The sequence below is a fragment of the Notamacropus eugenii genome, chromosome 5 (assembly GCF_028372415.1).
Source record: "Notamacropus eugenii isolate mMacEug1 chromosome 5, mMacEug1.pri_v2, whole genome shotgun sequence".
NCBI lineage: Eukaryota > Metazoa > Chordata > Mammalia > Diprotodontia > Macropodidae > Notamacropus > Notamacropus eugenii.
In genome coordinates, this window is record NC_092876.1 from 218,992,261 (window position 1) to 219,004,944 (window position 12,684).

Genomic DNA, 12,684 nt, shown 5'->3' on the forward strand with positions numbered 1-12,684 from the left:
ATAAAAATACATTGTACAGTTTATGATAGAGGGATAGAGAGTCTACCAAATTGGTTTGGCAATACAAAAAGTTTAAATTGTCACTGTCACTGTTGCTGAACAGTGAACTCTAGAAGTGGTTGGGAGAAAAATTCCAGAGGATCATAGATTTGGAAGAAGAAAGGACCTCAGAAGCCATCTCATCCAATCCTCTCATTATATAAAGAAACTGAGGCTAGGGAAACTATGTGATTTGTCAAGAAGGGTGATAAGAATCATAGGTAGGATTAGGTTGTCCTCTTGTTTTTGAATGTATGTCTTTGGAAAATAGATTATTTTTAATGGTGCCCTTATCCTTCAATTTTTTGGTCTCTTAAAAAAAAAACCCAAGAGCCAAAAAAGATCAGAGTTTTGCTACAGATACTCCTGGTATTCAGCTCCAATACACTTGATATTTTTATTTCAATCATTTTTTCTTGATATCTAAAAATTCTGTGGACAGGCTGAAGAGAAAAGTTATGAGCAAAGAACTATCAGCCAAAGGTAGAGATAGCTTCACACTTGTTTAGGAAATCAGACCTAGTCATCCAACCTACTCATTTCCATTGGCTGACCACTTGAGTTAAAGATTTTTTGGAAACTAATAACAGAAAGGAAGGAAAAATTTGCTGAACATTAACAACCCATTCTCATCAGTACTCTCAAAGTAGCTACTGTTACGATGTTGCACAATTTCTACTACTGAAGTACAGGTGGTCTTTTTAATTATCCAGTAATTCTTCCAGTTTATTTATTTGCCTAGTTAGCATCCTACTCCATTCATCAAAGGTTCTTGCTAATGCTCTAAAAGCAGTACATGGTTTGCAGTAGAATGTAAAGTTTTCCCTCTTACCTTATTCCTAAATGAAATCCATTCCCCAGAGCACTGAACTTTAGATGCCGATTGTGGAGTATATTTCTCTAATGAAGATACGCTATTTTTTTCACATATGAAAGGAAGCTTGATTCTGCAGTCTCCTGGCCTGTTTAAGTCTAAGAAATAAGAGGTAAGCTTGCAGTTGAATGCATTTCCTCTTCAGTACATTAAAAAAAATTGGTAGGAAAAAGATTCATTTTACTTTAATTCATTCATTCATGTCTCAATCGGTGGGTATACACCTGTACTGTTCTACTGATTCCTACCCTTCTCTGCTATAAGCTGTATATCACTAGGTTATCACATCAGTATTTGTTTAGAGATATATTCCACCAATACAATTGGTGATGGGTGTGGGGGTGAAGGAAAATGGATATTTACTTTGGACCCATTGGCTTACTTTATTTTTAATTCTAGCCACTAAGGCAGCTGTGAAAATAACTGACATTTTATCTCCAAATGACCACATTAGCATAGCAAAGCAAGTTAAAACGTTGAAAGAGCAAAATATTTGTACTTTTCGTGGTAGCTTAAACTGTGGAAACTTATGTCACCAGTCATTATGTACAAGCTACATAACTGATGCAGTATATAAACTTGAGTGATTCATAATGAAGCTACTGATCTGAACTTATCCAGTTCATCACTGTATATAGTAAACATTCAAGGATTCAGAATCAACTTTACCTCTAAACCAATTCTTGGAAGAGATGTACCAGCACTCCTTTTCATATATCATACGAAAACGATGCCATGCATGAAAGCTTAAAGAAAAAGGCAGATAGATCACCCATTTCCCCATGTAACTTTTGCCTAAAATATCCACTGTTTTCTACTATCACTGATTATAATTTTAAATTCAATATGTTAGTGATAAAATTACATATGAGCTTCTTTTTTGAAGACAACATGTTGGAAAGAAGTCTTAGACCAATGTGTTTTTTGGGAGGTAGAGAGGCGAGGGGGACAGGAATGTATAACCACCTAGAACATTATTCATTTAGTAACATTTTATTTTTAAATGATCAAAACCATCATATTATGATAAAAAACTACCAACACTAGTCTTCTTAAAGGGATAGTTTTTTAAAGTAATATATTCTATTACATACCTCATATCATGATAAGTACTTAGGCTATCGAAAGTTTTAATCCACCACTTCTGTTGGTTATCAGATAGCTAAAAAAAAAAAAATGGGTTGCTATATGATTGTACCAGTTAGAATGCTAATCTAGGGACATTGAATTCCTACCAGTTATAAAGTTACAACATAGAAATAATCCGTAATGATCATGAGATTAACTGAATTTTTGAATGCTGAAGATGTGAAGTCACCTATTCTGTGCAATTAATCCCCATTTCATGATAATTCAATCCATGGTGCCTCATACATTAATATAAGGTGAAAAATGTTCAATTCCTAAATAGATTTTCTCACAGTGGAAACAAAACCCCTCGAAGTACACCAAGAAGTAACTACCGTTTGGCCTATTCCTTATTTATTCTTTAATATTAGTGTCTTTCTAAGATGATCATGTATTGCATTAAAAAGGGTAAATTTCACAGTAACATTTAGAGCTAACACAATTATTACATATTTTAACGAAATTTGAGGTTTTAATCTTTTCAAGACATTGAAATGCCATCTACTTTATGATAACCTAAGAATTTAAAATGGTCTACAAAAATTCATTAGAAATTCTGTTTCATCAAGATTTTAACAGATATTTAATTATCTAAAGATATGAAAAAAATCTGAATAGAGATCCCCAGTGTACCAAACTGAAGGATAGAATTTTGATAGTATTTTGAAAAACTTAGGTTAAAAAAAAAATCAATCCAGTTAGTTATTGCCAATTGCCTCACATTTAAAAATAATATTCATCATTGCCTCTTAGTACTAAGTCTTTGGCTGAATTTCTAATCTGAAACCTAGGTTACAAATGACAAAGTAGTTAAATTAAGTTAGTCAATTTGCCTAAATTTATCATCAAAGTTGTATCTTAAAATTGGTCTTTAATATAAAAATAATGATTTCAGTTTTGGGCAGAAAATAATTTTTTTAGCACTATAATACCACATAGAAATAAGAAGTGGCCTACGGGCACTACTGATATTTGATAGGATTCATTTGCTTAGTTATCATTCATTATACTGTCTATTCATACTTAAATAATCATGAGTGTGGGTAAGTACTGAGTAATGCTATCTGACTCTTCTTGAATTTGATTTTGGGGGTCTCACAAGTTAGTTGACATTGGAATACAAATTTATGGAACAATAAATTTTGAAGGTTTTAGGGAAACCTGAAGTTAGAGAAACTATCCCTTAACATTTATAGGTTATATCTGACAACTAGTGTACACTGGGCCTGGAGTCAAGAAAAATTTGACCTTAGACTAGACCTTACTAGAGGTGTGACCCTGGGCAAGTCACAATCACTGTCTGCCTTACTTATTATATTTGAAAGAAGAAAAGTACATTTGCTATGTATCCTTACATTTGCAATTTTGTCTCGGATGGCATTTAATGCTGTGAGAGACTTCAGAGAAGCAAGGGAGCTTTGATTACTTGCACAATATAAGGCTGCTTCTTCATAGTTCAAGTGGGTATCAAGAACAAACCAATATTCACTGTCTTCAACAACAACTGGAGGTCCATGAATTCCAGCCCGATCTAAAAGTAAAGGGGAAAACATCATGATGAATGAATAGTTAAAAAAAATAAGGAATCCACACATTTGAGAAGGTTATAGAATTTTGGGAAATCCTGTGATCTAGAGGTAAAAGGCATCTTAGAGATCTATTTGTATCCTCTTCATTTTATAAAAATGAAACAGGTGTAGAGGTCAAGTGACTTGCCCAAGGTCACAGAGCTCACAGAAATGTGGCTGAGAAAGGGTTAATATATCTATGGCTGAACTTGACATAATAATGATATTTTATCTGTAAGGGGAAAATACTTTAGATTATATTTAGAAATATTTGAAATATAAAGCTATTTAATTTGTAAGGTAAAAAAGCATGGCATGTTTCCTCAACTTACCAGGGTTGAACCACTCTGGTGTCTTTGGAGTGAATCCTGTACAACAAAGAATATCTACTTTTAGTACATTTGTGATCACATGTCATAATTAGGGTCTTAAAAGTGCATCAAAAAAGATTCCTGAGATTATTTCACTTCTGGTTAAACTCTGACATTTCAGGTAAGGACAGGAACCAAATAAGTCTAACATGATCTAGGATTTTAATCCTTTTAGTGAATTGAGAATGGTCTGGAATACAGACTAAAAGAAGGGTGGTATCAAGAGATAAAATTTAAAAGGAAGACTGATACCAGAATGTGGAAGACCAGGAGATTTCAGGTTCAAGAATTTATCATCTATGAGAGGCAGCGAGTAATGAAAGCTTCTTCATTGGTTGTACTGAATTTGACATGTCTCTGGGACACATAATTGGAAACATCTAATAGGCAGTGGGTGGAGAGTGCTGAGGCCCAGAGGAAGGATTGAGTCTGCATAGATGGAGCTGGGAATGGTTTGCATAGAGGTGCCAAACACACCAAGGCCGATAAGGTCTCAGAGAGCATAGAGATGCCTGTTCAGCTGATAGTGACCTCACTCAAAGTATAGATTGGCTTAGCAAATAGTTCTCAATTTGTACCACTTTTTGTTTGTTTTAAAACAGAAGGCAATCAATTGCTTCTATTTCACTGATATTTCTGTGATGGAATTCTGATTATTAGAGAGCTTGTGATTTGACCATGTGCACATGTGAATATGGATGTCTTCTCTCTCTATCCTATTTAATCCTATTCATCTTCCCTTCCTTACTGTGCAATGTGAGTTACTGTTACAAGTTATTAAAGCTAAGGTCTTCATGCAAGAAAGTTATATAATTGAACTAACTTCCATTTTGATAATTATTGATTATCTATTTGTTATAATTTCCCCAAAGTGACCTGTGTGTCATTTAATTCTGTATATTTAATAATTGATATTTCGATAGTATTTTCAAATAAGAAGCCATGAGTAACTAAGTAGAATATACCAAGATGTTTTATCGACCAAGGTATTTATATAGTATATATACACACACACACACATACATATATAAACATAGTACATACATGTATAAATACAGTATATAGCATAAATATATAGTATAACCAAGTAGAATATATGTAGTATATATAGTATTTTCAAATAAGAACCTTGAATAACCAAGTAGAATATACCAAGATGCTTTATTGACCAAGGTAAAAGGTCTCAGAGTTACAAGACTTACAAAATGAGACCTATGGATTCATTGCATAGGGAGCCCTCAGTGAGGAACTTTCTTTGCTAATGAAGATGAGTTCCTATCCTGCAACTTACAGTCAGTAAGAGGTTAATTTACTTACTCCGGATCATACAGTGAATATGTCAGTGCCATGACACACAGCCACATCTTCCTGACCCCAAGACCAGTTCTCTAGTCACTACACTATGCCCTCTCTCTTTACAGAACTCTTGAAATGGGACTTCTTGTCATCTACCAACTTCAAACTACTTTGACTAGCATTCAAAGCCTACCACAACCTGGTGTCATGATATGTTTCTAGGTTTATCTTGTTCCATTTTCTTGTATTAAAATAAATTTTATCAAAATGCTTTTTCAGTATCACCACAGATCTTTTTCCCCCTCGTTGCTACTTGTTTCCATGCCTGAGAGCTATCCTAAATAACAGAGTATTTTTAAAGACAAAAAGAGAAAAAAAAACACAATATAATTGAGCAATACATCAAAAAAGTCTGAAAAAACGTGCAATGTATGATTCTTATGAACCTCTCATCTCTGCCAAGGGGCAAGATGGGAGTGTCTTCTTATCTCTTTTTTTAAGCCATGCAATTTCTTTAAAATTTTGTAACATTCATACTTGATTTTTCGGTGGTTGTTCTTTCTGTTTACGTTGCTATATGACATACATTATTTTGATGGCTCTACTTCTCTCTGCATCAGTTCATGTAGAATTTCATGCTTCTCTATATTAATCATATTGGCAATTTCTTAAAGAACAACCATTGTGTTCACACACCACAATCTGTTTAGCCATTCCTCAATTTATGGGTACCTACTATATTTCTAATTCTTTGTTATCACAAAAAAGTTGCTACAAATATTTGGTGTATATGGTGACTTTAATCAATCTTATCTACCCTGAATATTCCTCTTGCTATTTAAATTGTTCTGTATTTCTTTAAGAAACATTTTGTAATCAGATTTATACAAGTCTTTTATATACTTTGGAAAACTGGTCTCCAGATATTTTATGTATTTTTTAATGATTTGGGATGGGATTTCCCTTTCTATTGTGTCTTAGATTTTTTTATTGTATAGAAATGCTGTTGATTTTTGAGAGTTTATTTTCTAGTTTGCAACTTTGCCAAAGCCATCAGTTGTCTCATTTAATATCTTTGTTGATTCATATCATCAGTAAATAAGGATAGTTTTATCTCCTCTTTGAATTACTACTTTGAATTTCCATATGCTTTGAATTATTTTCTCTTGTCATTGCTATTACTAACATTTCCAGAACTACATTAAATAATAGTGAGGGGAGTAGACATCTGTTCTTTATTTATTTTCATATTTAATGGGAAAGGTTCTAGCATATTCTCAACACATATGATGTTTACATTTGGTTTTAGATAGATACTATGTTAGAAAAATATCCCTTTATGACTATACCTTGTAGGGTTTTCAGCATGAGTGTTATACTTTGTCAAAGCCTTTTTTCTACACTGAAATGATCACGTTTTAGATGTTTTTGTTTTTAATATGATTATGTTGATTTTTTTTCCTTATGTTGAACCATCCTTACAACCCTGCTCGTGGTAATAATGACTTCTTAAATTCATCACTATAATCTGTTTGACGGTATTTTATTTAAATTTTAAATTGATATTCATTAATGATATTAATCTACAGTCTGGAGTTCTCCTTACCTGGTTTGTATATTAAGACTAGATTTATTGCATAAAAGTAAATCTAATAGGGTTCCTTCCCCCCTTATTTTTCTGAGAATAATGGTTTAGCATTTGATACTAATTGTTCTTTAAAAGTTTGATAGAATTCTACTGAGAATCAGAAGAGGGAGGTTCAGCTCTCTCTCCCTGCCTACCACCTCCCCACCCCAGCTTCAGTAGTTCTGCTGCTGGTTCTTTTTCAATATGAGATTGAATTAAAATCTCTATTTGATCTTGTTAGTTCACATAGTTTCTATTTTTGAAGGCATCCCTCTGTTTCTTCCATTTTCATTTTTGTTAGCACATAACTGCATAAAGTAGGTTCTGAGAAATTATTTTTATTTCTTCTGGTTTTGTTGTGATGTCACTTTGTTCATTTACTCTTTTGTTGATTTGATTTTCTGTCCTTTAAAAAAAAATTAGACTAGCTAACGATTTACCAATTTTATAAGTCTTTTCAAGCAATAAGCGTTTAGCTTTATTTATAATTTCTATAGGTTTTTGGTTTATCTCTCCTCCAATTTTTATTATCTCTTTTTTATTTTATGTTTATTTTCTCGTTTTTTAAAACATATTTTCAGTTCATTGATGCTTTTTCTATTTTGTTAACATGTTGAGGACTGTTCTAGATGCATATCAAATTTTTGTGTGATATTTCATTATTACCTTTTTCACTTACAAAATTATTGGTCCTCTGATTTGTCCTTTGACCCTTCTAACTGTATTTTCATATGTCATTTGAATTGGACCACTCTCTAGTCCCTGATCATGTCCAGTGCTTTCTTGCCTCAGTGCCTTTGCTTGTACTCTTCCCTTTTGATAGAATGTCCCCTCTTCCTCTTTTTTGCTTGTTGAATTCCTACTCATTTTTAAAACACAACTTAAATGCTACTTCCTCCATGAAGATTTGTCTGAGCTCCCCTTTTAGCCCAGACCATCCCCACTCAGTGCTCAGTTTTCCCTCTTCCAATTTACTAGGTATTACAATTATCCAGGTATGGGTCATATCCCTTTACCAGACTGGAATGACAATGTTTTATCTAACTGCTCATCCCTTTGTGCTTAGCATAGTGTTTTCTGAACATGGTAAGACTTAGTAAAATTTTATTGAAAAGAATTAAACAATCACAGTCTGTGCAAGAAGTTTCAGTAACGTAGGACATTGCTGATTGGGGAATTCATTCTATGTGGTTAAACTGAAGTCTGAAGATTGAAGATGATTTTCAGACTATCCACAGTTCTGGTTTTTGACTTCAGAGTCTATGCTAACAATGTTATCATGAACATCAGCCAGCATTTATTATATAAGCCTTCATTTTATTGTATTGGGGTTGTGTCTAGCCATACAATGTCAAGGGTCTTATGTTGTCAGATTTCTTATGGAGGCAAAACTATCACGGGAAAAATTTCACACTAGAAAACACCATAGCATACAACTAGAGAAACTCAAAAAGGAAAAAATACAATTGGGAATTCGCAATCAATAGAAACACTAACAATGTCCCCCACCCCCAGCATACATATATTATTCTCTGTCACAATTTATCTAATTTTTTAACTAACAAAAAGACAATTAAGCACTAATAGATCTCTCATTCAAGAATATTTCCTACTCAACTTTACCTGATTGCTAATATACAGAATATATATTTGACTTATTTTTAAAAGCTTATTCATGTTGTAAGCCTTGAAGAGAATTTCTTATTTTTTTCTTATCCTGCTGAATTTCTGTTCCTGCTTTATGGCTTTATGGTCTTCCAAGTAACCTATGAATCATAAGCTTCCCTCATTCTGCCCCATTTTTCTTATCTTTATTCATTTTGTTTTGGGAAAAATATTTATTTTCCAACTCCTTTACCCCATTTTACTTTCTAGTGAGAAAAGTCTTCCATTCCAAATTAGAATCTGTCTAAACTGACTTTAATCTAATCAATTAAACAAATGTTTAGAAGTATCTGCTACGTGCCAGATACTGTGCTAGGCAACGGAACTTTCAAAGGATTTATATGCTACAGAGGAGAGGAGTGTGGAGGTAGAAATTCGGCATGAAATAAAGATAAGTATAACACATTAAGGATTGAAGGAAGCAAAGGAATTGTTACATAAAGTGGAACAGGAATATTTGAGAAAGGATGGGACCAGGTAAAGCTAGGTGGAGGAGGAAGAATCTAAGCCGTGTCCCAAAACAAAATAACAATTCTGAAAAGGGAAATTCAAGGAATGTATTCTAACCGTGGTGGAATGGCTTGTGCAAATACACAGAGGTGGGAGATGGTACATCTGTTTCTTAGAAAACAGTTCATCTAGTTTAGGTGGAAGTTGTAAAAAGAAGCAATGTGAAATTAGACTGGGAAGAGGTATAATGGAGCCAGATGTAAGGAGTCTTAAAGGCCACATGAGGCAATGGAGATTCACAGAATGTCTTTTAAGCAAGGTATGTGTACAACAGAAGATGGGGAGCACAGACCTGTGCCTTAAGTGAATACTGTGGAGGAAAAATGTGTTTAGCAGAGATCAATTTGCAAGGTATTATAATAGTTCACAAAAGCAGTGTTGAGGACCTAAACTCTGATGGTGGCAAGGAGGGTGAAGAGAAAAAAAGGAATATGAAAGATGCTTTAGAGGTAGAATTGACAAAACATGGCAACTAATAATGTATTGCCAGTAAGGAAAAGGGAAAGAATTGGTGATGATTTCAAGGTTTTGTGCTTGGGTGATTAAGAAGATGATGTGTTCAGTTTGAGGTGCTAATAGCACATCTAATAGGTGGATCTCAGACTAGGGGCTCACAAGAAAGAGATCAGAATTAGATTAGATTTGGCAATCGTTTGCATAGAGGTGATATCTGAACAAATGGAAATAGAGTTGGAAAGAAAACAGTGAGAGGAGGAAAGAGGGCCTAAGAAAGAACCTGGGGATAGTCCTCTATTCAGAAGATCAGAGGAAAATAATGATCCATCAAAGAAGAACAAGAAGGAGAAGAAAGCAATATTGAGAAGCCAAGGAAGAAAAGAATACCTGAGGATATTCAAGAGAGTGGCCAAATTTGTCAGATTCTTCAGAAATATCAAGAAGGGTGAGGACTAAGAGAAAAGGCCATTTAGCAATAAGAGGCCAGCGATGACCTTGGAAAGAGAAGTTAAGGAGAATGGTATAGGAGGACTACATAGAAGTTTCTTTTCCGTATAAATCAAAATGCCAACCCTTCTTGAGAAATTTTTTAAAACGCACACTTTTTATCTTCATCTCTAGTGTTTGTCTTTTAACTTAAAAACAGGCTACATGTGGTTTCCTGGTTCTCTATAGCATGCACAATGTGAAGCCCCAAAGGTCTTGTAAATCAATACCACAAAAACTTACCTTTGGGTATCTGGCATGCCCATTCAAGTTTTATATCACAAGCGAAAGGTCTTAAGTAAATAATCAAGTCACCGTTTTCATACAAATGCCAGCGTCTTCTCCAGGGCATTTGGCTGACCTATAAAGAGGGGAAGTAATCACAAAATGCATTAAGATGTCCAGTAGACATTTCATTTTATTTACATTTGCTCAAAGGTCAACATATGTTCATATAATATGCATGGTTACCACCTCCTGAAAGATCCAGGTGGTCATTTCTGTTGGAGACCTTATTCAAAAAACATATTTTATCTTTTCCTGTGATACAAAGTGACAGGTTGATAAAAACAGGACTGCTCCACACAGACAACTAAAACATCTAGTCTGAAATAAAAAGAGCTTAATAATGACTGTCTTATAGTTTTTTCTTTCTTTTAGTCCTCATTTTCCTTGACCTCCCTGTTGCAATGGACATTATTGAGGAGGCAGCATGGGACACTGGGAGGAATGCTGGGTTTGGAGTCAAGGGATCTCTAATGTTCAAATGCTAGTTCTGTTACTTATTACCTGTGTAATTATGGGGAATCATTTAATTTCTCTGAACCTGAATTTTCTCATCTGTAAAGTCAGTAGGTTAGACTAGATGACCTCTGTGTTTTTTTCCAGCTTTGAAATCTATGATTTTATGACTGCCTCATTTTTCTTGACCCTCTATCATCCTCTGGTTTCTGATATACTATGTTCTTCTAGATTTCCTCCTCCTTTGATCATTCCTTCTAGAGTTTTTCTTCCTATGACCCCATCATTCTCCTAGTCATCTGGCCTCAACCTTAGGCCTCTTCTTCCTTATTCACCATCCTCAATCAGTCATCAGGTCCTACTGATCCCTTCTTCTCAATGTCCATAACCATCCTTCTTTTCCTGTTATCATTCTCACTATTCTATTTGAGGTCTTCATCACCTCATGCCTAGACTACTGGAAATGGCCATTCAATTGGCCTCCTCAACTCCTAGGTCTCTTGACCCTGCAAATAGAAAACAGATTGAGCTCTCTAAAATTATCATTTTGACTTTTAAAAAAACTCTTTGGCATACAAACTTTCTGGCCCTCTATTGCTTAAAGGACAAAGTCCAATTTCCTCATTCTGAGATCTGAAGGTATTATATAACCTAAACTTGGCCTCCCTTTCCAAACATCTTCTGGTACTACTCTGTGTGATCCCTTTGATCAATCAAGTTGGTCTATTCCCATCTCCTGTTGAACATAGCTTATATTTTCCTGTCTTTGAACTTTTGTCTATGCCATTTGTCATGACTGGAATACCTTTCCCTTGTATTTTCTACCTATCAAAATCCCTTCCATCTTACAAGGTCAATTTCAAAAGTCATCTGTCTCATGAAGACTTCCATATGGAGCATCCTCTCTGAGCTCCTACAGCATTTACCAGCTGTACCACTTACCTGGCCACTTTTTTTATTGTGTTATACAGATAATTATCTTTTTATGTACATTTGTGTATCTTATAAACTTGATTATAAGATAAATGTGGCTAAATGTGGAACTACGCTATTTAAAAAAAATTTCTTAGAGGTGTTAACATAGGATTCTTTCACATAGTAGACATTCACTAAATATCTTTCACTGAAAAAAAACTATCATATTTTTAGTAAGTATCCTGTGGTATCAAATCATGCAACTTACTTTGAAAGCAGCACAATCTCTGATGTCATAATCTTCCTGAAACTCATTTGATATGACTACAGTAGATACCTGCAGAAGAAAGAGAACTCAGAATTATGTTTACCTCATAAAGATTTGCAGTTCAGAAGAGTAGTTAGTACGTGGGGTTCCAGACAAGGTATACTCTCAGAATTTGGGATCAAGATCAGAGGGTATACTCTGTGAAGTAGAAGTCAGTAAAGTCAGCTGGCTGCAAATGTAAGTCAATTGCAGAGATCATTTATAAATGGGTTTCTGATATGTTGAGTGTGTCTCTCAAGTCTGCAAAGAGAGCAAAGTGTCTCCCCCCAAATGTCTATTAAGTACACTGAAATAATACTACATACACTTCTATAGTGCTTGACTGCCACAGAAAGCTTTACAAATATCATAGGATCCTGGATTTCCTGCTGGAAAAGAGATCATGGACATCTAGACTAAGCCCTTTTTTTTTTTTTTACAAATGAGGAAACTGAGAACCAGGAGATTATGATTTGTCCAAAGTCACAAAGGTACTAAGTGGTAGAACCTAGAATTTGAATTGAGATCCTCTGTCTTCAACTATACTTCCCATTGCACAATACTGGCAATAATCGTATAAGACAGGGTACATATCATTTCTCCCATTTTATAAATAATTATTACTTTGAACTTAAAGGGAAAACTGAAGTCAGTGTTTAAGTGGCTTCTGCAAAGTCACCCAGCTAGTAAATTTTGCAGCC

The 12,684-nt window shown here is 34.4% G+C and overlaps 1 protein-coding gene across 2 annotated transcripts in view; it reads right to left on the minus strand.

The window, feature by feature from the left end:
- Nucleotides 1-12,684, minus strand: part of LY75 (lymphocyte antigen 75) — a 185,195-nt gene that overhangs the window by 109,737 nt on the left and 62,774 nt on the right. For both annotated transcript variants that reach the window (XM_072612121.1, XM_072612118.1), the window contains exons 15-21: nt 11,945-12,013; nt 10,264-10,381; nt 3,942-3,977; nt 3,397-3,572; nt 2,008-2,075; nt 1,583-1,659; nt 872-1,011 (exon numbers count right to left, since the gene is read on the minus strand). In XM_072612121.1, the coding sequence (XP_072468222.1) occupies nt 872-1,011; nt 1,583-1,659; nt 2,008-2,075; nt 3,397-3,572; nt 3,942-3,977; nt 10,264-10,381; nt 11,945-12,013 (684 nt within the window). The remainder of the gene's footprint in view (nt 1-871; nt 1,012-1,582; nt 1,660-2,007; nt 2,076-3,396; nt 3,573-3,941; nt 3,978-10,263; nt 10,382-11,944; nt 12,014-12,684) is intronic.